General features: G+C 38.4%; 1 protein-coding gene across 1 annotated transcript; it reads left to right on the top strand.

The window, feature by feature from the left end:
• The first annotated feature begins 4,218 nt into the window (after window positions 1-4,218).
• ptgir (prostaglandin I2 receptor) lies at window positions 4,219-27,441 on the top strand. The gene is made up of 3 exons (XM_053320668.1): window positions 4,219-4,373; window positions 4,595-5,661; window positions 27,146-27,441. The coding sequence occupies exons 2-3, from the start codon at window positions 4,828-4,830 to the stop codon at window positions 27,431-27,433; spliced, it is 1,122 nt and encodes a 373-aa protein (XP_053176643.1). The 5' UTR covers window positions 4,219-4,373; window positions 4,595-4,827; the 3' UTR covers window positions 27,434-27,441.

The following is a 27,441-nucleotide window of genomic DNA, read 5'->3' on the forward strand; positions in this document are numbered from 1 at the left end:
CTCAAAATTTAGATACATAAATGGATAGTGGATTACTAGCTAGTCATCCACTATAATATACTGTATGTGTGTAAAATAATATAAAATACATATATATGTGATGCCAGCAGCATTGATTGTAAATCGATTCTCTGTTGCAACTGCTGTAGGCTGCTCATGTATCATCATAAAAAGATCCTGGTAAATTTAGCGAGTGTTTTGAGCTCAGTGTCTCAGTTGGTATGTTCACAAACAAGACTCCTAATTTTGGGATTGTTTGCAAGTGTGTTACAGTTTGTTTTCAGTGTCTATGTCTGCAGTTTATTTAAAGGTGCCAGCCTGGTTTGTTTTATGGCCAGTGCAAATGTAAACACGCTGCGTGCCATCCACATCTTAAGGTGCCTTGTGGTCGTTAAAAGTAAATTAGAGCTTTGTCAGGGAATGAATGAGGGCTGGATAGACAAAGAGAAACTCGAAAAGACTAAATATGAAGATAAAAATAAAATAACAAAATATCCGCATTTCTTTAACAATATCACAGCAAACGCTGCCAGTAAACTACCACTCACAACCGGTTGAGTAACTGTACAGCAACAATATCATTTACAGAGTTTTAAACAATGAGCAACATGATCTCCATTACTCCATCCACAGCTGAAAACTGGCAATGCAGTGTTATCGTTGTGTGTCTTCAGTTACTGAAACACCAACATGAAACAGGGATGAGAGTGGGAACTCAGTGACTCAATGTTAATACTACACAGCAATTTGTATTCAAGACCATTTTCTTGACTGAGGACTGTACTGATGCTATGTTCTATTTCAGGTGTAATGAAAAGCAAACATTAAGGAGCCCATTAATGGACAGGCTTCACAGTAATCTGATCATTATCACATCCTGTTTGTGTGGAAATGGAGATGTGTTCGCTATGAACCGACATATCATCACAGCCATTTGCTGCAGTCTTCGATTTGTTCTGTAACTTCATTTCCAGCTCTGTCTGTTTCATGACGATACTGAATATTGTCCTACAGTTTTGTTTACCGGTGATTGATTTTGCTTTTCTTAAAGGCCCTGCACACAGGCACTGGCATTTTTCACTTATTCTGTCTGAAAACCGATAAAAGGGAGTGAGTGTGAGATCTTATCAAGCATATTAAGTACAAATACCAGTGTAGGTGTATTATCTGCATCATTACATCCACACACAATAAAAACAACATGAGCTCTATTATAAAACCATGTGTTAATTATGATCAACACATAAACAGCCACTTTTGAGTCAATCTAATCCAATAAAACAAGTTTTATAGGCATCTGTCAGAGGTGTTTGACATCACACATCACAAATGGGTGAATAAATGAATGATGACACCTCCTGTGGCAACCTGTTGTTATAAATAACAAAGTACATGTTTCTTGAGAAGTACAATTATAACATATTCACACATGTCATGGGGCAAATATTTAACAAGGGAAACCACTTCAGAGCTCATTTTCACATTTTCTACCTTAGCCCTGATGTTTTCTGGCTTCCCTTTGTTTCTGAATACCCTAAACGTGGCGTAAGTCTTTGATTTAGGATAATATGTCAGAGACATAATTTCAAATTAGGGTAGTTGGACAATTATTATTCCTATTCTTACCTACAAAATTAGATACAGCTGTGCCTACCACTTTCCAAAACAAGACTTTGCAAACCATAATACTGACCAAACTACTATATAATGCTCCATAGTAATGTGCTCATAGTAATAATAATCTAATAATACACATTATACATTATACAACACCATAAAAGCAGTCATTCTGAATAATGAGTATTTAACCACTTAACGCACGCTGTTCCGTCTACGGAACGGGACGGATGTTAGGAGGTAGTCACACGTTCTTCTGGATGTTTTAAACACCAACCCTTAAACATATATATTCATGCCGTACATCGTTGGAAAGCTTAGATTGTCCTGATTCATTCAAGACCACTCACGACTTATATGGTTGCTCACAGCCGTAATAGTATTAGCGATTAGCTCGGCTAGCCCCTGAGCTAAGTAAGAAAAGCTATAATGCCTACATACCTTCAAAGTCTTCCCTTTATCCACAACGATCATCTTATGACTCAGGACTTTCTGTACAGCTCGCCAAGTATCCATTCTGCTGAAATATGAAATCCGTTTCCTTCTAACCGGAATACTTTCCTCAATATGTCAACATGTATTTAGTCCAACACGTAACGTAATAACACAAATAACAAGCCATATACGATCCGTTTACGTCATTTCCTGACCTGCGCGTCCATCTCAGAGTACACGTGACTAGATGTTTACGACCGTGAGCCTCTTCTGCTTCTGACGACACCACACACAAGCCAATCGGTGTTTAGGTTTAGGCATTTTGGTACACGGTTGGTTCTTCTTCGACTTGACATATGACTTATACCAAAATAAACAGATAGATAGATAGATAGATAGATAGATAGATAGATAGATATGGCCAAACAAAAAAATATGGTTATATGTAATAATAATAATAATAATAATGATAATAATATTAATAATAATAATATGGCGTCAGCTTTCATTAGAGACCAAGATTTTGATTGTAGGCAAAGGGGATGTGAAGTTATAGGTGTTTGATTGTGGTTATACAGCTTTGGTAACCAAGTGTCCATTTGGAGTCTCCAAAAAGGACCTGAGGAAAACGCATGGACATACCTGTTGAAAAATTCATCTTTTGGTCTTTTGACTCCAAATTTGGACTGCATGAAGCCAAGACATGTGGCTGTGGTCTCATTGTGTCTATATCCTGCTGAGAGGTCCCTGAATGTCTGTACACATGTCATTGTAAAGGCAAACCTATGGGCGAGTAAACAACCCCATCATTGTAACCTCTGCCACTCTTTGTCAGTAAGTCACAGAATCACACAGACACTTTTACAAGAACCCTGAGAGTGTTTCCTTTCCAATGATACCAGACACATCTCTGAGTCTCAAACTATGTGGGATCTGTGCTGCTCACAACTTGGGCATGTCGTTTAGGCTAACAGCATAAAAAACAGGGGCATGTGTTAAGTGGTTAAGTATTAATAAGTGCTGATAATACTGTGTTACTTCTTGTTTCACTTATGTATATTGTTGTATTGGTACTTCTGCTTCAGTGGATATGCTTCTTTCACCTGTGCAAGCTCATTTTTGCACCTGCAATATGTTGAATGATCACTGATGTGTCTTCTGAACAGTTCTTCTCTGACTCCATTCCATTTTTCACATGGTTCAAATATTTCACAGGATATTGAGGACAATCCTGATGCCTAGGGGCTAAATCAAAGCATGCAGTCCATTTCAGGGTACAAACATTGCCAGACGATTTAACTCTCTGTCTCTGTACAGTTATTTCACCAAAGACTGCACAAATAAAATGCTATAGCTTCCATGAATGCAGAATGAAACTGTAGTACAAAAAGAACCAAAAACAAGAAGGGACCTACTTTCACTTTACACCCACAGAAGTGCAGGCTTTCATGGTTGAGTTGTATCCACCAATGGCTGCATGAAATGTAAACTAGATGACATTAAGCCTATTCAAAACACCTTTTAAAGACCAAGAGGAGACACTGCCAAAACAAATATTCACAAAAAAGAAGAAATTTGATTACATATTTCTGAGCTAACATGGTGAACAAGTCAACACTGGCCAAGCTGCGGATGAACAGCTGTTTAATCTGGGAGGGGGGTTGAGGGGGGGCTAAAATTAAATCATTTCAATCGAAAATGATTGCTTGTTTCAGATGCATGTTTCAGAATTGATTTGAGCCTATAGCAACTACAACCACTACATCCACTATAATCATCTGATTGAGGTTTTGCTGATTGTGTGGTTAAAGCGTCTGTGTTTATATAGCAGCTTTGCTTCAGGGAGTTTCTATTTCTAGACACAATGAAGGAAGAGCAAAGCATCCGTGCTTAATGATGATCGATTAATAGACTCAAGAAACAAGTGTAATCCATCTAAACGTTCTCCCCATAGCTTCTGACGTTTGCGATGTGTGTCTGCAGTATATATGTGCTGTGTGAACGTGTGTTGTTGTTTTTTTGTTTTTTTTGGGTGCACTAGTACTTTATAGTGGGCGGGCCTGCACATCGATCCTAAACTGGGAGGTGCATAGGGAGAGCGAGAGAGAGAGAGCGGAGGCGTTAAGAGTCATTCTGCCCTTAAGTTCAGTATCTGCAGACAAGTTACCGGCAGCGGCAGTTTTAAAACACCACACCATTTAGTCACTTGTAGCCATTAATGCTTTTCATACTATGTGTCTGAAGAGAAGAAGAAGAAGCCAAAGAAGAAGACGTGATAACGACTATAAGCTCAAGAAGTCTACTCCAGCAATCAGTGAAAGGTGAGTGAATATATAATCACTAAAACTATAGAGACTAACACAATAAGACGTCAGCAATAGCAAAGGGATCATTATGTTAGAAGAAGAAATAACACATAATTAACATAATGTCATCTGTTGTGGAATTGGAAGTTTATTTCTCTGCATATGTTCAGAAAAGTTTCTCCATCAGACTAAGCTGGTTTTCTCACTTCTTTTTTTCTCTTGTTTTTGTTTCACAGATAAGTTTCTACACAGTCTGTGGTGAAAAGATCCAGACAGATAAAGGGACGCTTAAGAATCATGTTATAAGTCAGTACAGCATTATGGAGCTCGTCATACACCTCTACCTTCTGTATTGCCAATTGCTGGTATCAAAAAGTCAGGACTTGCTTCTTTTGTTGTCTGGGAACTTCTTATTAATTCCACACTGAGCAGGCATATTTTTTCCAGTAAGTTATACGCCTACAAAAGCATGATTTCAAACGAATTATGTAACAATGTCACCTGTAATGACACGCTCACTGTGAAGGGGGATGGCAAGCCAGTAACCAGCATCATCATGTTTTTGGCTGGTGTAGTGGGGAACCTCCTGGCCCTCTTCATCCTCGGTGTGCACCAGAAAGAGCATCGCTCCAGGTCCTCTGTTTTCTGCATCCTGGTGACTGGCCTGGCCCTCACCGACCTGCTGGGCACCTGCCTCCTCAGCCCACCTGTGTTCATCTGCTACGCTCGCAACATGTCCCTGATAGGTCTGGGTGAAGCAAGACTGTGCAACCTCTTTGGCTTTGCCATGAGTTTCTTCGGCCTTGCGCCCACACTCATCCTGTGTGCCATGGCTGTGGAGCGCTGCCTGGCCATCAGTCACCCTTATTTTTACTCTGTGCACATACGCCGCAGCTTTGCCAAGTTCACCCTTTTCTTTATATACCTCTTTTCTTTGGCCTTCTGCCTCCTGCCATATAGTGGCTATGGCAAATTCAGACAATACAGTCCCGGGACGTGGTGCTTCATTGACATGGATGCAAAAGTGGGTGAAAATGCTAACTTAGTGCTGGCCTTTTCTCTGTCCTACTCCTCACTCACGGCACTGCTAATCTTGGCAGTATTTGTGTGCAATGGTTCAGTGATTGTCAGCCTGTGTCAGATGCATCAGAACCAGAAGATGCGGCGCAGTTCAGTTGGGTCAGGGGGGAGAAAGAGGAGGCTGAGCCTGGCCTGGTTTGGACAGAGGGAAGAGGAGATGGACCACCTGGTGCTGCTGGCACTCATCACTGTCATCTTTGTGGTCTGCTCCCTGCCGCTCACTGTGAGTTCATATTTAACCTTCCCTCTCTCTGTGTGTGTGTATGTGTGTGTGTGTGTACACTTTGTGTTTGTGTCACAAAGATTTTTTAGCCTTTTGAAAATTTCCACCTCTATCTCACTCACTGTGTGACTGAATCATTATACAGTATGTCTCAGTGTGATCGTATGAGTTCATTGAAACTTTTCTGTAGAAAAAGGAGGAAAAAGCTGACACCCTGGTGTGTGATGTATTCAGTTGTTAAACTAGAACTCCTCTGTGAATCCAGGAAGCCCAAGAAAGTTGGTGAAAGGGGAAGAAAAAAAAGTGATTTTTCTTAGAGTGGTTTCTTAGAGTTTCAGTCTATCATTGACATTTGTCGTCACAATAGAGAGTAGACTTTCCACCATCGAGTGGGTGCATTTTAATATTAGAAGGTGCTTCCTGATCTGCTATTCATCTGCACTCATGAAATTAATTCCTTCTCCAGATTCTGTAATCATTATGTACATAGAAAGCATAGCTGACATGGCAACCGTTGATGTTTTTGTTGCTGTGGTATGTGTTTGTGTGCCCTAACGGTTGTGCTTTTGCTCTGCTGGCTACACGAAGAAAAGGTGTGCCTGAGAGTGTAGCCTTCGCCACACAAGACATGCTGTGTACCATTTGTCTACTAAGCTCCATATCTGTCCCTGTTTAAGAGGAGTGTGCCAAACCTAACAACCCTGGAAGACTGGTTCGGCCCTGCCTTTCCCATAGGGCAACAACCCTCAGGCAGGAAGCCCGAGGTTGACCAGCCTCTCATCTGTGCCACTAAACATTACCCAGAGGAAGTTTAATGCGGGAGAACAGTGAAGTTTACGGGGAAAAAAAACTGATGATTAATGTGAGGCATTAAGACAATTGTATTCTGATGCTCAAATAGTTTACAGGAAGCAATTTTTTCTTCGTGTTCTCAACCACTCATTGTCTACGTGTGAATTGTTTGTGGTAACACTTGGCCTGGTTTGACAAGCCTAAAGTGCATACAACGGTGTTTCCCCAGCGTTGTGTCAGAGAGGCACCTGGGGATTGAAATAAGATGATGATATGATGAGTCTGGTGTAAGATCTCAGCAAACTTCACCTCCTGCAGAGCACAGTCATCTGTTGTAGGTGCATAGCACATCATTTAGCCTCGAGAAAACTTTCACTTCCAGTTGGCACTTCTAAAATAAATCTTTGTTATTTTCATTTATTTGATTATTTTATAACCTTAATTTAACATTTACTTATCAACATTCTCAATTTAATCGTAGCTGCCAGACAATCTAGAGTTACAAGCCTGATCCCTGTATTATATCATGCTGAATAATTCAACACCCTGTTATTAAGTAGTTAATGATTCATGCATCATCTCTACAGACGTGTGTGTGTGTGTGTGTGTGTGTGTGTGTGTGTGTGTGTGTGTGTGTGTGTGTGGCTGTAAAGTGAATGGCTTGTTTGCTCATGTGCCTGTATATCCTCGTGGTTGTAACTGACATTTCTGAGACAGTGATGAAGTATGAGCGTATTTCGACAGACTCAACATATAACCATCCAGCTGTGGCTTCATGATTAACACAAGTTAGTTGCCTGAAGCGCAGCAGATGTTGATAGAGAGACGTCTGACTCTTTGTATTGCAAGTAGAACACATTTAGTTGTTTCTCTCTTTTGCATATACACAAACCCTTGCACATGTTTCTTACGTAATTGAATATACCTTGGAGAACTATGCTTTCAAGTGCTAAAAAAAAAGTGCTCTGTCTGCAGTTTGTCCCATCAACAGTGACTGCATGCTGGTAGATGTGAGTAAGATAAAAAGCAGATGCTGGAAAATAAATGCCTCCTTTTTTAAATGCATGTTTGGCAGAGGAGATGAAAAACTGATACTGAGTACCTTAATTATTTTTATTGCTCTTGGACGCACAGCGCACAAGTAATGTTGCAGACTTTGTATTTACAGATCAAGTTGAGAAGTCTTGAATTTGCTAAGTAGCTTTTGGACAAAAACTGACAAGGCAGTTATTTCTTTCTACATTTCTGAGGTGTTTCTTCATTCCAGGAAGGTTATTCACTTTTTCACATTTTGCGGTGGTGCAATCAGGGAAATGGTGAAAAAAAAGATGTGATCGAATTTCACAGGAAAAAAAAAAAACCCATTCTTCACTTGATTCATTGGCTGTGAATGTTTGTCTTGTTCACTTAATCACTCCAGTTTCCCAGACCCATCACACTACAGTGAGAGGTGAATACTATATATTACTCTAGCTGTTTGGAGCCTACACTACATACTGTGCAACTACAGTTGACAACTGAAGAAGATGAAACACCATTGATAAATAAAAGGTGGAATTTTATGAATGTTATCACTGCGACTGCTCTGTGAAAGAATGTTTGAGTTGCTTGATGTGGCGTGAAAGATGAGGCCTGTGTATGGTTTGTGCTAGGATTATTGACATACCGTTATATATTTTGTGCCATATGGTATATGTGCTGCTTGTCAAATATTTGTTAAAAAAAAAACTGCTGCAGACCGCTGTGAGACCGGGTTCAAAGCCCTCTCTACAGCTGTAGTCAAACACTGTTAGAAACTATGTAACATGAACATTATGAACTGAATTAGCCTTCTTGAATTAAAGGATGCTGTTGTATTAGTGTTAAAAAAATTGAACACATCATTTTTTAAATCTTGAAAATGAATGAATCATAAAAAGGTTAATCAAGAAGGAAAAGCTCATTATTTTCAACCATAAAAGGAATTACTGCTCTGTGTGTTTATGTGTTGCTTTAATTCTGGTGGAGGTATTTAGGATCAGTATTTCATTTGTCTTGACATTAGAGAATTTTCTCTCTGAAAGGGAAATGCTTCTCCAACTCTCCATTAGGCTTTTTCTTCACTCCTCTTTGTCTTCTCATTTTTACTTTACTGTATAATCAGAGCTATCTCCTGTGTGTGATTTCACTAAGATCCCTAACATCCCTGTTCCCATGGGAACTACAGAGGCTTCCTGGGGCCCATATGTTGCCAGTCAATACCTGGATCAATGCAGTGCTGCACTCAAGCTATACAGAAGATTGTCAGAGATTCTACCTCTATACTTCCCCCACTCTCATATTAGTCATTAGCTCCGACAGAAAAAAATGTGTTGTGGGAAGCCCTCAGTTACCTCAGGGCAAGTTATCTTTTCAGGTGGCTTTAGCAACTTTTAAGCCAGAGCAGCAGATTTGAATCGTTGATGTTTTGGTTTAATGATAAAAGGTTTCCATTAGTGTAGCCACTGTGTCTGTGTATGTCAGCAGGCTAATATTGACTTGTGTGTAAAGTTAGATGACAGAGAGCACTGAAAGATTCATAAGCAGAATTATTGAGTTACAGTTCTTAAAGTATCAAAGCAGTAGTGGTAATGGGGTCATTTGCAAATAGTGTTCAGAAAATGTTGCACCAAAAACAATTTCCACTACATTTGTGGTCATTTAAGTAAACTTAGCGCACAACAGCGGACCAGAGGTCAGGAAGCTGGAATGGAGGACGAAAGTCTTTTTTGTAAACAAACAGTAATGTTCACATAATGTTTCCCACCAAAAGGCAGTTTCTGATTTTGAGGCTAAATACATTAGATTGCTTCATTCTTCCTCATAAAACGTTTAAAGAGCAGATTTTTGAGAGTTTGAAACCTATGTTGTTTACATCCATGTTCGCTTGAAGGCTTTCTTATTCTTTATTCTTTTTTGGAGCAATTTTACAGCAAAAACTGTCCATCAATGGAAATAACCTTAATATCTGCACTTTTGTTTCATTGATTGGATTCTCTTTTGTTGTCAGCTTTTAGTTTTGTTCCGAAACAAATCTTTAGTGTTTAGCCAGTGTTACAGGGCTGAGTCCCCATCAGCTAATTACGTTTGGAGGGACAGGTCAATGGTCCATAAGTGCAACAAGTGGGACATAAGTCAAACGTAGTACTTTTGTATACTTTAATTGTTTTTGACTTGGAGGTCATTTTTTGGTTTCACAATACTCACATTAATTAGTTTTTTGATTCTTGGGAGATTTTGTTGAATTATTATTAAACAAATCTAATCCCATATTGCATGCACCATTTGGATCTGTGTGTGTGTGTGTGTGTGTGTGTGTGTGTGTGTGTGTGTGTGTGTGTGTGTGTGTGTGTTTGTGGGACCAACTAACAAAATAGGGACCTGAGCCCTGCTAGAGGTTGAGAACCCAACATGGTACCTTTTTAAGAATCACAGTCAGGTTTTTAAAAGGATTAAATTCTATTCAATTTCAATTCAAAATATGTTTTATATAATAACTATTAGACTCCAGTCGCATTGTGTTTGACTCTGGTTTAAGTACATGAATGACTGGGAACTTTATTGCATGTCTCCCAATTCAATATTTTCAGTGACAAAATTGTGAGGAGACCATAAAAGTATCTTATGTGTGTTCAGAAGAGCACAGTGTGTTCTGTGATTTGGCATGAGATAAAAAAGTGGGAATACCAACTCTCTTCCAAGCACTCTGAGCACACTGGGCAATAATTGTCAGGCAGAAGATGAACAACAGCAAGTAGCTCTGACACATTTACAGTCAGAGGGCATCATGCCTCTAAGAGTTAGTGCAGCCCTCGTAAATATGGGCTGTCTGACAGGCTGAGCAGAAACCAACCACACTGAAACAAAAGCAGACATTTATGTTTGAAAAACTTGTGAGCGTGAAAGAGTTTAAATTAATCAGAGATAAAGATTGAGGAACCAGTTAATGGAGCCATGTTCTAGATAGTCTTGTTTTAAAAATGACTAGAACATAAACATACAACAACTGTGACAGTTTATTTCCTTGCAGGGCTGTCATCATCTCTAAGCAATGACTAAACCTACCTAGAATAGTTTCAAAACAGCCAGGAACGCTTAAGTCCCTGGACAGGCCCAGTCAAAGCCCAGGCTTAAATGAATTTGAAAATATGCAGAATGACTGGATGATAGCTATTCACGGACACGCCCCGTCCAACTGGATCCAGATTGAGTAAATCGGTGTGGATGAAGAGGGAAAGTCCCTAAATCCAAGATGAGTCAAAGTTGTTACACTGCCAGAGGTGGTCTCTCATGAAGGTGCTTTTGTAACAACATAGAATCTAGAAATATTATAGTTGTATTCTTTGTGACAGCACTTTAACTGACCTTTGCATGTGTATGAGGTGTCAGCTTGAATCCACATGGTGTGGGAGTGGCACAGTGAGAGATTTCAAGAGACAAATGTTTGACAGAGTTGAATATAGGAGCTAGCTTTGTCTCCCAAACTGCTGTTGTGCCTGAGGTGCTGCAGGTGCTACTCAGAGATAAAACTTCCATAAAGGTTTCTATAAGGAAAGATGATGCTCCGCAATCAGAAGCCGGCTTTGTGGATTGAACAATGAGAATTCCCTTTCTTAGTCAATGGACACCTTATCCTCTATTCAACATGTACACAAAACACATATTTCTAAAGCACATGCACACATGAGCCGGCACACTTACTACAACGGCAAGGTTGACAATCCTGCAAGTCTGTCATTGCCTGCAGTAATGACAGACCATTGTTGAACCTTTGTTTGTTTTAGTACATTGTCACGTTTTAATTTCAATGACATAGAAGGAACTGGACAACAACTGACAGCAATGAAGATCTTTGATGTAACGATGTGTAGATATTGAACCACTTGAATGTGCTGAGAAGCGTGTGGCTGCTGAAGTGCATGTCCTTAGGCTTTAGTCGGAAGACAAGAGGTAAACAGCTGCTGGAAAGATTTTTAATGGCTGAGGTACAGAAAGATGAAAGTAGGTAAAGACAGATGTGGAGACCAGATGAGAGACAGACAGAAAACAGAGCAGCAGAGGTCATTGCTTCATGAGGTTACTTGAGGTAAACATATGTAAAAATGCTCTTTGCAAGCCAAAAGCCCAGGCTGCAGTCTGCTCTTAATGTTACCTCCACTTCCTCCTCATCATAACATTGTTTGCTAAGGTTGCTCCACTATTTCAGATCATATTCGGGTGTCCAAATGTACGGATGTATTTGAGAAGTGGACAAGTGGAGTAAAAATGAGACAAAGAAGTGAAATCCTACTACTACTGTTTGTTGACGTAGCCTCGTGAATCACTGAAAGTCTGCCTAGGAGCAGCTTCTGGAAGCTAACCAATCACAACAGAGTGGGCTCATTGGTAGGAGGGCATTAAAGAGACGATAGCTAAAACAGCCTGTTTCAGACAGAGGCTGAACTGGGAGGGCTACATAAAGAGCCAATATTTGATAAATAAGTAGTTTATAAAACTGTAAATCATGTCAATGTATTCCAGTTGCACCGCAGAATAAGAATATAAATCTCTGGAGATGTGCACGATACGTCCCTTTGAACTAATTATTGGCCACGTTGGAGCTGCCACAACACACTTCAAACACAATAGCACATAACATAAAAATTTTTGTACCAACCTGCTAGCATGACAGTTCCTTATTTTACAGTAACATTCATTTTGATTCATGTTTCTGACCAATTGATGAATGTATATGGCCAATATTTACGCTAGATTAAGCTCTGTTTATTTGATCTTCATCTATAAGAAGTATATATCTGACTCAAGTTGCGAAATGCTACACTATGTTCAAGAGCTGTCCATTGTTTGATGTTGAGCAGGTAGCGTTCAGTGAGTTTTTAGAGCAGTCATTATGCAACTGGAAGCAACGCTGATGAGAACAATAAGAGAGAACCAAAATCAGTAAAGTATAAATAAAATATTGATTGATAGCTCTTTAAAGACCGTGTAAAGTGAATTCAGACTTTTTCTTCTAAACACATTAAATAGGTCATAAATGTATTTCTAAAAAAGGTGTAAAAAGCATTTCAACCATTTGAATTGTGGAGCTAGGCGTCATAAACTGTGTTTCAAGATTTCGGTGTTCAGGATTTAGTGGGCAGGTCTGAAAATCACTGCGTTAGCATAAACCCGCCCCTGCTGCTGTAGGTATAAATACATTCAACGCACACTAGTACTACTACAGTCTACAGTTAGCCAATTAGCGGAGTTAGCCGCCGAGTTAGCCACCGAGCTAGCAGCTGAGTTAGCAGCAGAAAGCTCTCAGACATAGCGTCCATGTTTCTGGTAGAGGTGATGACTTTGAATGACAGGTGACACTTGGTAGGGGGCGTGGTTTCAGTGAACTCCCACAGCGTATTGGGAGCAGAGAAAAAGGCTGAGTTTTACACAACTTTGAAGTCTAATTTCATATATTTGTTGATTTTTCTAATCATTCAAATTTGACAGGGTGGTTAACAACACACTTTTCTGTGGTATGTCAAACTCAGAACACATATTTATTCTTACTTTACACGGACTTTAAACCTTTACCTCTCATATCTTTAAAGCTCTCCTACTTATCCCCGATCCATTGCCATATCTTCTGCTGTTTTGTCAATACTTGATATAATTTGATTTTGGAAACAAGTCATGAATTACTCTATAATTAGGTGGTTTTGGAAGATCTATGACAGGTTGAAGCAAGAGATAATTAAAGTTACTATGAGAGATAAAAATAATGGGCACATTCTACTTTTCCCTGTAGAAATGTCCAATAGTCATATGGTCTACATGTAACAGACATCTAACACATTACATTGACCAAATAATAAAAGCTTATTGATCTTCGCAAATGGTATTAGTTTTGGGCCTAGCTTATTTCTTCTGGAGATGAAAAGTGGTCAACCCAGAAAAAGCCTGTCTTCTCCAATCAATAGGTGCCTCCAGAGTCATTTGTTTAGTTATTGACGCTCTAACTGGACCATAGGCAGCTGTTGCGTAGGAGTGGGTGTTATAGCAGTAAGAGTTTTTTACTGCAATTTTAAAGTATGATTTGCTTGACCTAGCTTCTCTCTTATGATCTAAGATATTTTTTGTTCCATTTTTCAGGCAGACAACAGTTTCGAAATTGAGGTTATGTTGAAAGATTGTTTTAGTGGGCATCTTGAGAAATCAAACAATGACATTACTTAACATATCACGTTTTACTTTAGTCAACTGGTAAACGAGGAAGTATAGTCTACTTGAACTGACAGTACAGTATGTTCAGCTGTGTGGTAAGTTCTCCTATTTTTACTCTTCCCTGAGGTCAAAGGAGATTTTACGAGTGGTCGAGAGCACTCGTACCAAGATAAACAAAAAACATGTAATTTTCACAGTTCACAAATTATATGTCCAAAACAAGAAATTCTAGGAACATGAAAAATGGATTAGGGTTATATAATCATATAGTCATATAATCAAAGTTAGATTATGTTTCAGAGTAATTATGATTACAATTCAAATATAATTATAATAATTGAATTATTCAATTTGTGGGATAAGGAAATACTATTGGTCAATTGATCACAATAAGGACTATAATAAGTTTAAGTTTATTTAACAGTATGTCAATTCCATTACTGCTAAAGTTAATCTTCTTGTTGCTTGTTGGCTGTTTTTTGGTCTCACAGCACCGCACCTGCCCTTATATAATGTTTAGGGGGCGTTACCTATGCTAATAATGAACAACAGTGTATATAGATTTTAAATTTGGGTAAAAGAGAGCAGAGGTTTTAGACTGGCTAGATCAGCAGATACTATACTAGTTATCAGTATCGTATTTGGTGAGAAAAGTTGGAACTAGCAGCTTATGGATTTGATATTATGTTCTGCATGTCGCTCTAGTTATGTTATTTTTTCTCTCCACTTTTATTTAGCTGGAACTTTTTCCTTCTTAATTTCCCTTTGCTGCTGCTTGAAGAAGATTTCTTATTTATTCTGATGTTGATGCTGTAGGTATACAAAGTCATAGTATGTTTTTGTGTGTGTGTCTAAATGGACTTTACCACAGAGGTGTGTGGAAATATTTGGAATCCAATGTTGTTGCCAAGACATACAGAAAATATCAGTATCTTACACGCCCATTTACTGTATACACAAACACATTATTTAATCCTCTCCATATTTGACTTTTTGGCTTCTTGCCATGTCTGTCTATAGTTATTTGTTCATCTATGAGTACCTTCATTGTTCAGAATGGTGTGAAATGTGCTCCACACCCAAATGTAGAGTTTCTCTTCATATGCAGAATTGGGTATAGTAGTTATTTGGTATTTCTAAAAAATGTAGAATTTCTTTATAACCCTTCGGAGCTCCACTAAAATTACAATATAAAAGGAAATAGGATATATTTCAGGATGTGCAGAATGAAATATTTTTGATGGATGAAGTGATCTTCCAAGAAATGTAGGTACAGAAAGAACAAAATGATTCTTGTTTCATACTCCAAATTGCCAATAATCTCATGAGATATATGACCCAATAAAACTCACACAGCAGTGAAATATATCAAACTCACATCAACCAAACCATATGGGAGACAGAATGTGAGTGATGTGAAAAAGAAACCTCTGACGTGCAGTTCAGTAATATGACTAACACTTACTGCAACTAGGAATTTGATTGATTAGGATGACCTGAGATAAACATCTGTTTTAGTTCATCTTTCATAATAAGGGAGAAAAAAAGGTAATAATATAAAAATCTCATCGTGTGCAAAATTGAATCATTTTGTCATGGGTTGTGAAGCAGGTGGAGCCAAAGGCAGAGACTGGAAGCAGGGCTGAAAAAAAAATTCCTTTATTACTGTGAATGGCGGGCAAAAAACAAAAGCTGAATAAAAGGCACGACAGAACAGGCTGAACCAAATGGAGCAGACAAGACAAAGACTGAACTGAATACTGGACTTAAATACAAACTAAACTAGTCAGACAACAAAAAACAGGTGGCACAACATGAAGAAGGCTGGGAGCTGATAGGCTGGGGAAGGCACTATGGCCCAAACCAGCTCCTATCGACTCACCCTATCCACTACTCCTTTTTGTGCATGCTCATGTGGCAGTTTGCCTTATTAACGCCGAGAACACAGCGAAGAGTGGCGAAAAGTGCCCTGCAGCGAGTTGCCATGCAATCTCTATGTAAACACAGCGGCATACATAAAGATTGCATTGCTTTCCCACCGTAAGAGCTGTCCAAATCAAATTATTTTGGAGGGTAAGTGGACCATTAAAAACTCTGCATTCATGCAAGTTTCTAATCATCCTTAGAGGACGTGCATGTGCAACAGGAGAACAGGAGGAAACAACATGTAAGAGTTCTGTCTTTCTAATTTGGCAAGTACAGTATTTTAGATCAAGTACAGGAACTTTTGTTTTCCTCACATGTGGAAAAACAACAATGAGGTTATTATCACTTTGTCCCTAAGTTCGCTTGACTTATAGCAAACAAATGTTAGTATGCATGCACAGCTTACATGAAAGTAAATTGAAATATGTCAAATTTACCTCACATCTAATTCTCATGGTTTTAGATGTTATGTGTTCACAGGGACGGTGCAAAACACAATGCAGCTCATAAGCACAGCTTCTATTCGTCACCATGGTGATAGCTGCTTCCAGTAGAGCAACAAGGGTGCCCCATAATTTGGCTATCCATTTATACCCTCCCTCTTCATTAGAAGTGCCCTCCACAGCTGCAAGTGTTACTTGATTTGGAGAGACACTTAGTGGTGAAGTGGTGGTGAGTAGGGACTGGTTTGGTATTGGGCCTAGGAGCAGGGCAGGGCTGATGAGGAAGATACATTGTAGATGTGAGGAGGAGCACATGAACACAGGAGCAAACCAAAAGTCAGAAAACAACATTTCTCAATAACAACCTCACATAAATCAAAATGTCCCAGAATACAACACCACAAGCTAACTAAGCAAAACCAATTGACCCAAAGGACTAGCGAACATCACGAATCCATGACACATTTATGTTGTAATGGGATCACTGAGTAAAGGAAGTATGGGTGTTGTCATAAACTTTCCCTTTCCTGTTCCATGATGTTAACTTCAGCTGGCACCTGAAAACTTATGATTCATGGCATTTTCCCTAAAACACATATTAGATGACCACTCGTGTTGGGTCATGCTGTGCGCTGTCTGGGCGTACGCTATTCTATCATGACTGGTAAACTTTAATTTAAAAAGTATTGATTTGACTGATAATGCATGACAACATAGCATGAATCACTTTGTTTCAATAACTTATTATTACATTACTGAAACACTTGTTTTTAATGACCCTTTTTTTGTGTGCCAATTTTATGAGCAGGCATCGTTAAGTCCTCTTTGTAATCCTTCCAAAATGTTTTTCATATGAATCAAGTTCTGCCTTCAAAGAGCATCTGAGCCAGAGTATGCAGACAACAGGGACTAAACAATTTCAACAAGATAATTGCATCCAGGCAGTCAGGGCAGATTCTGTACTTTGAGACTTTAGGGCCCATTGAACCCTAACTATTGTTTACGAGTGTGCCGAAGCTTAAACTAAGTGATGAGAATAAGTTACCCCCAAATCCCCTCTCTGCTCCCAGAGAGACACTTAATGCCCTAAAAATACTGTCGCTAACATTGTTTTGTCATTGAACAATAGCTTGATAACTGACTTTGTATAACAATGCTGACAAGTGGTCAGGTATTTTAGGTCAATATTTGACATGTGTTGCTCATTTATGCAAATGGTCGCTTGACATGAAAGAATTCACAGGCTGGATAGACGGATGTTTGTTTAGGGAAAACAATTTGATTAATGCTGATTAGAAGAAGGGTATTGCCTCAGTTTGTTGAGGTATTATTAGATAATGAAAAGATAATTATTCATAAAGAGGATATGGTCAAAAACTTTATTTGCACAGTTGAGATCTTGTATTTAACTACTCAGTGTTGAAAGTGGGCAGTTTGTCATTCTGGAAAAAAGGGTCAAGTTTGTTCAATATTTGTTTAAATTTGTTTTCTATTGTCATGATTTATAAGACAACTGGTTGAGTTCGATTTTTTGTTTAGTAAGGTAACGTTAAGAGTGTAGAGCCGTGCTACCTAGAATCACAATATTTGACAGTTTTAGGTGGGTAGTGAACTATTTGGTGCACAATTTAAAGTCTTGCACATACTGTAAAGATACATTATTTGAAAGCATATAAAAGTATGTATAATGTGTAATTTATGTGTTTTTATTTAATATACCAGTGTCTTGTAATGCAATAGAGAATTGGCACAATGTTGGCATGACATGGCAGAAAAAACAATAAAACTATAACTTTAAGCCTCTGTTCACTGATGAATGCCATAATCCAAGTGTCTCTGTCATTATCAGCTCAAGAGAGTTTGTCTTAGGTGATGATCTCCCAGCTGACGCCCCACCAGCAGTTGAGCTCGGCAGACAGATTATCAGTCCGAGCCTGGTAGGAAAAACTCACAGCTTGATGATGACAGGGAGGAATGCTATATATGAACAGTCTGATAGAGATCATTTAAGAAAATAAAAACTTTCCCAAGATCAACAAACACAGCTTCATATGTGCTCACACACGTGTCGTTATTGTTGTCCTTTATTCACATTAGCAACATTAAGAGGAAATGGATTTGTTGATCACAGGGTGAATTATGTAAGTCTGCACAATGAATACAGAATTAAGTGGTTAGGGTTAGGTTTTGGTTTTGCTCTGTAGTAGTGTATTCAACCCGTGGAGTGACATTTAACAGCTGGTGGGTAACAAAAATGTACAAAAAAGGCACAACAGGAAACACACACCAAAGACAAAATGTTGTTCGATTAACTAAAACATTATTGTAATATTGCTTTCATAATAATTATTGTTTGCATGTTTAAATGACATTGATTTAGCTGTGGTTAGTCTGAGTTGGTCCGGGAAAGTCATAAAACTGCTGGCCGGCAGTGGGTGTCATGACTTCTATTCTTTTTTTTGTGTCTAATGCATTGCTCATTGTTACATCCTGTTTCAGTATGTCTTAGTTACTTTTGCTTTAATGCCAGAAAAGATGTATCTAAATTAAAAAACAGCAGGACATTTATAGCGCAGTTGTACTGTATTCTTATAAATCAATATTAATATAAACTTGTTTTTTAATGGTTATTTCTGTATATCTACAGAAAGTATAAAAAAATAAGCATGAATAGATTCCACTCTGAATTGTCATGAGCTCAATTTTAAAGTGAACACAGTTACTATCAGACTGAAAATACAATCAGTAACTTTCCACACGCTGACGCATGATGATGAGGTGAGGTGAGGGAGAACATCCAGCGTTGTGTTTGTGGTATGACGTCAGTGTTGTGTGCAAACAGATATATAACCTAATCAGAATGCCCTCAACTGATGTTGTCCTATTTGATAACTTATCATCTGCTAAAGTGATGAAATTCACACTGAGGTAGCTTTGAGTGTTGTAGATCTTGCAATATAAAAGTGAGAGGTGTTATTTGAACTGTAGCCAGTGTTGTAAATGTAACGAGTCAGAGTGGTGAACAAGTTCAACCATTGTAAATGTGCCAGTTGTAATGTCTAACAACACTCCAACATTGAGATGACATAAATGACATATTTATAATAATATATGTTTATTGACATATTTAAGCAATTATAGTTATGCATTTGTTAAGTATGTGAGATGGGTTTTGAGGTTTTTATGCCATGAACGGTCACTTCCAGGCAGATGAAGATTAGATAAGACATAATTGATCTCTGGGGAGTTTCCACTGCACAAGACTAAACAGACCAAGTACAGAAAAGGGAGGTATAAATACACATGGGAAAAACTACCCCATAAATTCAAATTTATAAACAACAACAAAAACAGAAAACAGTTGGTTTTCAACAACTTTGCTCATATTTTACAATGGCCATAGTTTCCTGTACAGTGAACAGTAGTTATGGACATTGTGGGTATATTAAATGCCTTGGACGAGTAGAGAGTTAAAGTAGGAATTTGTCTGCTGCCCGTCTGGTCATCTGAGCCCTTGTATTGCTTGCCCATCTATCAACATTATTGCAGATATGATCACATCCAGCTTAACTCAGGCATCTACTTCTTGTCATAAGTTATAGAAATGATGAATAGCACTCCAAGAATAGGATCCAGGTTTTTTTTTTTTTTTTAAAACACAAATATTTTAAATGGAGGCTGCTCATTCCCAGTGAAAATAATCAGTATAATTTGTAATGCTTCATTCTGTTCAACTGTTGGCAAAGGAAATGATGAATTGTGTGCTTTTTGTGACAGAAGGACGTTGGTTACAGCCATTTCAAAATTAAGAATAAATATTTCTAGTGGTGATAATAGTGAAATTTAAGATAAATATAACAATAATCACACTTAAATTCAAGCTATTGTGTTTAAATTTGAGGTTATGACTTACACATTTTTCAGTTATGAAATTAGAGGTCAGGAAAAGGCATTTCTGCTGTCACTAACATCTCAAAGAAAATCCATCACTCCAACATTTAAAAGAAATCACCATCAGCCATCAGAAACTTCAAGGCACAAGGCTCTTACAATTTTCGTCTCTGTAGAGGAGGAACTGTGGTGAACGCCTATTGAGTCTCTGTCTGTTGCAACAGCTACAAAGTTCTGCTTCTCACCATTTACAGTTACTTCTCTTCCTCTCTGCTGTCGATGGCCTGTGTAATAATGTTGGTGTTTTCTTGTCAGCAGTCTCTTTTTCAGTCTCCAGCTCCTGAGGGCTTTGAGGGCTCTGAGCTCACTCATGTATGAGAGTATACTCATGAGAGACTATTTTAGTTTTCCCTAAATCCAAAAAACAAAAAAAGAAGACCATAATTACAGATCCCATAGATATGTATAATATATAAATTATTTCCTTAAAAGGGAATAAGGATGGTGAGTGTCATATTATAACCCCTTTTGTCCCACATATACAAAACTGATTAGACTTGATAGGCAGAATTTGTAGCAGAAGGAATAGCTGTGCTCATATACAGAAGGTTTTGTTGTTTTATTTAGGTCACTTTTCTTCCTAGATAATCGACTGTATCAAGTGTCAGAGTGCCGATTGCTGTCTGGAATAATTTTCTCACTGAAGTCCATTTTGCAAAAAGCTAGTAAAAGGTCTAATGGCTCCGTAACTCACCGCAGCCTCAGGCACTTCTTAAGGGGGAAACTCACTAATGGACATTCAGACAGTGTAAGTCCCCAGATAAAACTCCTCTGAAGACAAATGCAGACTGACTCTATTGATAATGTTCACTGGAATATACAACACATTTATTTTTATGATAAACATAAGGTCAGCAAACTAGGGATTAGTCATCTGGCATTAAGAAAAGTAATTAAGAAATGAAAGGGAAGCATGTAGTGCACACCCACTCATTTTTCCAGGCTGTAACTTTTTCTGTATATTGGGTTTAAACACCTTCCCACACACATCCTAACTGCAGATTATGGAGCAGTGAAATTCTCCTGTAATATAGAAACATAATGCCAACCTTTATATTCTATTTCTGTGCTGCATGACTCACCGCTCGCCTATCATCAGCTCCTTCAGGATGTGAATCTGGGTCAGAGGTCAGTGTGGTGAGATAGCCTGGGGACAAACACATATATTTGATTCTTTAACTCTTGTTTGCTCTGGTTGCAGAAGCTCGGGGGAGGAAAGGTTTGACGTAGAAAAAGCCTGATATTGAAGAAAAGTCTATGTGTAGTCATTTGTTAGGAATGAAGACAGTGGGTGGAAATCCAATCACCTCTGATGTGGTTGTGGATCCTGGATCAGTGTACTTTATTGGACAGCTCCAGGTCATAGTGTTAAGAAGGAACAAATGCTAGAAATACATTAGGTATGTGTATTGATTTTTAAATTGTGCTGAACCTTTTCTGAACTGTACTTTCAGGTTGAGTTACAGGAAATAAAGTATAGGTGGTGATTGATGGTATCAGGTCTCAGTGGAACGACAGAGTGAAAATTGCAGAGGTTTGAACTTGAACAACATTTTTTTAAATTGATTTTTAGGTTATACAAAATACAATTTGAAATAAAGTTTAATATGGTCTAGCAGACTCCCAACACACAACCCTACCCTATTGCACCATCCCAAATGTACATTACACATCATATTAAGTATGATGAATAATTTGTAGAAGACACATAAAGACCCAAAAATAAAACATTTTATATGTCTGGAGCGCCCATTAGTTCAACCTTATCCAGAACTGTTCGCCAGACGGTGTAAAATGTAAGAATTTTCTCTAGGGTCAGATGATACATAAGATCTCTAATCCATTGATTGAAAGTTGGAGGGGATCTTTCTTTCCATTTGAGCAGTACAAGTCTCCTGGCCAGGAGTGTAGCAAAGACTATAATATGTTTGCCACATGTGTTGAGACAGAGATCCCAAACAACATGTTAAAGGAAAAGTTTAACATTTTGCCAGATATGTTTAATTCAATTCTTTCTGTTTTAATCAAATTTGTAATATACAAGCTATGAATTGCAATTGCTTTTAATTTACATCACACTCGTGACGATGCATGAGAGAGGACTTTACAACAGTCATCTGAGAAACAGAGCACTGGCAGTTTTTTTATGGTCTTGTAAACTGCTTTTGTGCAGCAGGATCCTGCAGTCTGGACATATTAAACCTAGCTTAGCATATGGACTGGAAGTAGAGCAAACAACTAGCTCTAGAAAATATTCCAGCCTCTAAATCTTACTCATTAACAAGCTGTATCTTGCTCTCTGCTTGATCATCTGCTTCATTTTTCTTTCTTTTTTTTGGTTTAGTTTCTGTATGTAAAGCGTCCTTGGGTCTGTGAAAGGCACCATAAAATATAAATAAAATGTATTATTATTATTATTAATATTATTATCATTATTATTATCTTGTTCATGTAACCCGTACATAAATAAAAATGTACAGACAAAATTTTTTTGGCACCAACTGGGCACAGTGCAGCATCCCCGAGGTTGCCAGGTTTGGTACCACCATGCCTAAGCCAACCAGAAGCAAAACTTGTGCCATCATTTTGTTTTTTAACTGACCATGTCTTTTCACTTGAGGGAGAACATACAGTAAGGTCAGTAGCCAGAGATATAGAACAGCAGTACTAAATAGATGAATAAACCATTGTTAAATATGAAATAATAATATGTAACCCCCGCTAAAATTCCAGCTCCATAATTACATACTGACATGAAATCCTTGAAAAAAAACAGACAATAGGAATTTTTCTAAAATGTTTAACTGTTGCTTTAAAGACTCCTACAGCACTGCAGCATTTCTCTCTCTATCTCTCCTTGCTATAAACACTCCTCTCTGAGAGGCCTGTAATCTCCACACTGCCTCCTTTCATCCCTTTGTAATGATCCTGCAGTGAAACAGGATCAGGAAGAGAGAGTTAGGAAGAGTCCTCCAGGACCCAAGATGGAAAATAATAAGTCGAAGAGTGTCAGCATTCATTACATGGTCTGTTTCCTGATAGCCGTGGCAATCATCAGCCCTCAAATAGCATCTGATGTATCTCTGCTTGAACAAACATTGTGCACCGAGCAGGTTGGATCCAGGTACATGAGGATTCTCAGGATAGCAATAAGGACAGCTGAAACTATTACTGATACTGATTTATCAATTATTTGATCGAGAAACTAAATAGCCAAATATTTCCTGGTGTCAGATTTTCATTTGTGTGAGTATTAGTGAAAGAAATGAAAAGAATTCAGTTAATAGAAACAAATTCAGCTGATATATCAATAATTAAATGAATTACTTGCAGCCCTAAACTGATTTCTGTTTGATTCTTTCATGACTCATTTACAACAAACGAAGCCTGCATGGATGAACAACGATGAACAATGAGTCAAGTCTTCATGAAAAGAAAAATATTTTCTTAAACAGAGATCCATTTCTCTTTGAGTCCACAGTTTGCAGAAGTTCAGATGTTGATAGATGAATGTGTATGTGTTTGAACAGTGCAGCTGTCTATGAATGCAGGCATCTGTTTATACAGAACACGTGTGAACATACCGTATTTGGTTTTGGGTGTATATGTACTTGCGGTATGTCGCTCCAAAGCTTCCCTGTATCTTCTCTGTTCTCTCCTAAATAATCATCCTACCGCTTGTCTATTGTCTCTGGCCTAGTTCTTTATCCACAGGCTGATATATTAATATGCTCCTGTTTAAGGAGAGCCTGACATCTCATCAGTTTTGGCCCCTCTCTACAGGGCTTGAGGTCTGCCGAGACGACCATAAGAGGCAGAGTGGCATGCAGGAACAGAAGCTAGAGTGACTGCGGTAGTGTGGACTGAGTCAACATGGGCGAGCATGATGGCAGGGCGTATGAAGATACATGTCTGTTTGAAATGTTTCTGGCAACAGTGGATGATAAATAACGTGTGCAATTACTCTGCATAAAGCACACGAGACATTTGTGTCTTATCCCATCAGGAATAACTTGTACTTCAAGTATTAATTCAAATATTAAATAATTGTCGACAGCATAAAGCATGTTTCCTGGTTATGAGCCAAAACAGTTAATGTAATTAAACATGTTGAAAACAAAAAAGGACATCTTTCACTGCTATTTTCAAAGTTTTTAAAATCTGTATTTGATCTGCTGCCTCCTGTTTCATGTACTCATAGTGTGGTAAAAAGTCAAACTAGTAGATCTAGTTATAATTAAGTGTTTACTAAGTGGAGATTTACAGACATTACTAGATTGAAACAGACATAATTTGCAGCTGGGTTAGCAATCTTTCCTACTAATTCTAAAATGCATGAATAACGAACTTACATATTTATCCATGCATGCATACATAAAAAGAACAAAGCAATGCTTACATTTACAAAGGGTTTTATCAAGCAGATGTTTTCTATCAACTGATTGAGTCTTTACTAGCATTCCTTATAAATGACTTGTTTGAAATTAGCTACCAGTTAATAAGAAAAACTGAATTCATGAGTAGCTGATGCAACCCAATCCTGGATTACATTGCAGTATTAACTTGAAGATATGGAAGGTTAAGGTTGGGGATTCTGCAGATAAATGCAGTAACTGATGATTCAAATTGTGATTGTGAAATTGTGTTTTAAAGAGGAAACATGTTATCCTGTTAAAGGAAACTGAGGCCGTGTGTTAATGTCAGTTTTGACTCTCTCTGTGTGTGTGTGTGTGTGTGTGTGTGTGTGTGTGTGTGTGTGTGTGTGTGTGTGTGTGTGTGTGTGTGTTTCATCATAATATATATAAGGGTACCCAGCAGATTTAGCATTGCACTCCCATAGCATTGTCTGACTCATGATGCACAGTTGAAAAAAGGAATCAGAGTTTTTGTCTTGTTTGCCACTAAAATGGGTGGAGTTCCCCTTTAAGCTTCACCATCCATGCATAAAGCCTTGCCCTACTGCTGTTAAATCAGTGACAGTAATTCTGACAACATTAGTTGTGCAATTGAAGAATTTCCACAAAACCACCAATAACATAATTACTTCCTAAAAAAAGATTAAGAACATCTGGACGTTATTTTGCTCCACTCTGGACTGCAACCACATCTGACATATCTGAGATGACAGCACTTTTCTACATTTTGAAGCCACTCTTCCTGTTAGTTCAGCATCTATTCAGAAACATAATCAGATAATTGCTGTTGTTTTGGGTTTTCAAATAGTCAACCTTTTCCTCTCCCGTCTCTATCTTTCTCATGAGTGTCTGTGTGTATGTGAGAGACCACATCCGTGTGAGTTTAGATAGAAATATGCATGGACATCACCTAGTGTCTGGTCCCTCCGGTAGTCTGGTTTGGCCTGGTTCTGGACTTGCTCCCTCCGGCCCCTCTCTGTCTCTTGCTTATTTGTTTTCAGTCCAGGCCCTAGCAACAGAGAAACATTTACACCAATGAATCGGTACAAGTCATTAATTAGACCACTGTTTGTTGGATATTTCATGGAGGAAATTGAGAATTGTTGATAGAGAAGAGGAGCAAGGTGACAATGAAGCTTCCTGGGCCAGCTGCTACCTCTGTCTCTGTCCAGCATGAATAAGCTGCCAGCTGCTGCTCTCTGGGGTTGCTTGTCTGCAGTCTGTCACATCTTAAAGGTCAATGCAAGAAGCTGTCTTGTTTTGGTCTGATAGCATCATCTGTATCTGAATTTAGGACATGTGTACTTCTGTAAATTAAAGCTGCACTCACACAGAGGGTGTTTTTATTTGGTATAACAATGACAGATGTTGACATTTGGTAAAGTCTGGCATAACAAGATGAACTGCAGTCTCAACTGACATTGATATTAAACACACAAGCACGTGTTCTCATCTGGTTTTAACACCAAAGTCCTGTCAACTCCATCTTGTTCAGCTGTTAGAGATGCTTAAATTGAGTTTCCAGCTGACAAAATATTTAATCTTGTGGGATGAGTAACCTGTAAATATATTGTATTACCATGATTTACCATTTAGTCTATTAAATGACATGAACAATGACAAAATCTCTATTTGACAGAGCCCAATGTGAAGTCCTCAAACTGTTTACTAACTTAACTAACTTAACTTTTGTCAGTTAGTTCTGGTCTACAATCAGCTGTACGTGTAAGATAATGTGCTTTCTAGGTTGTTGCTTGCTTTATGAACACACACTGAAGAATGTGTATCCCTATTTGACATCACATTGAGCTTTCTGAAATTGATCAATTTTAAAAATTACAAAAAAGCTATTGTCCGAACACAGAGGTCAAATCAAGTGTCCTGACTGTATATCAGTGAACACCAAAGAAATACTTTAACAAAAACAAAGTGGACAGGGTCAGGTGGTGGGTAGTGACATGACTGTGCCGACAGGGAGGACAAGGCTGTCAGGTTTCTGAGCTGGTCAGTCAGCTGCTTAATAGACTGGATAAAAAAATTGTACTGAGAAGCTTCCAGTTAAAACAACTGTTAACAAGTTGAACTCTATAAAACATCAGATCATTCATGAATATATATCTGAGTAGATTTTAACTGAAAAACAGCACTTCTGCTTGTTAGACTCCTCTGAAAAAGCACCAGTATGTGGCTGCAACAAAAGTTTTGACATTTGACTGACAGCCGTAATGGTTTTCATTCTGGTTATGTAATCTGCTGCAGAAAACCAGAAGCACTTGGCCTCCTTTAGGCTGAAGACCACAATTTTAGCAGCCTTGTAGAAGTCAGGACTCTAGTATTTGCTTCAGTACTTAGGCAAAGCAAGGCAAGGCAGCTTAATTTATATTGTACATTTCATACCCAGGGGCAACTCAATGTGCTTTACATAACAAAAACAAAACAAAACATTTAACCATAAGAATTGGAAACAAAGAACATAAAAACATACAATTTAAAAAAATCTAAATCCCAATAATAGTAAAAATTGGTGCTTTAAAAGAACTCAATCATAAGCACATGAAAAGAGAAATGTTTTAAACCTGGATTTAAAAATGCTTACAGTTGGGGCTGATTTCAGTTCTGCTGCTAGCTTGTTGTGTGCAGCATAACAGCTAAAAGCTGCTTCACTATGTCTTAATGTTTTATATTCTGTAAGCAATAAACAGCATAACAGTGTCTCACTCTCACTTTCTCTCTCTTCAGATTGCAGGTTTTATTAATGCCATTCAGCCATTTCGTGACGACAGGGAGAACTTGACAGCCTTCCGCTTCTACGCCCTCAACCCCATTGTGGATCCCTGGGTGTTTATCATCTGCCGCAAGTCTGTGTTTCACCACCTTCGTTCTCTGCTGAGCTGCCGCTTTAGCAAAGGAGCCGTGAAGACTACAGCACAATGTGCTCTATCTTTACCCCTTGACAATCACATACAGAACAACCCCCCAGATGTGATAGTTCCACAGACCACCACGTACTCCAGTTTACCCCAGTGACCCACCAG

The sequence above is a fragment of the Scomber japonicus genome, chromosome 6, assembly GCF_027409825.1.
Source record: "Scomber japonicus isolate fScoJap1 chromosome 6, fScoJap1.pri, whole genome shotgun sequence".
NCBI lineage: Eukaryota > Metazoa > Chordata > Actinopteri > Scombriformes > Scombridae > Scomber > Scomber japonicus.

Bases quoted from the DNA above. Each gene is read 5' to 3' on its own strand.
- ptgir (XM_053320668.1), top strand. From the start codon at position 4,828: ATGATTTCAAACGAATTATGTAACAATGTCACCTGTAATGACACGCTC. The intron at 5,662-27,145 runs GTGAGTTCATAT...CTCTCTCTTCAG, and splicing joins TCTGCTCCCTGCCGCTCACT to ATTGCAGGTTTTATTAATGC.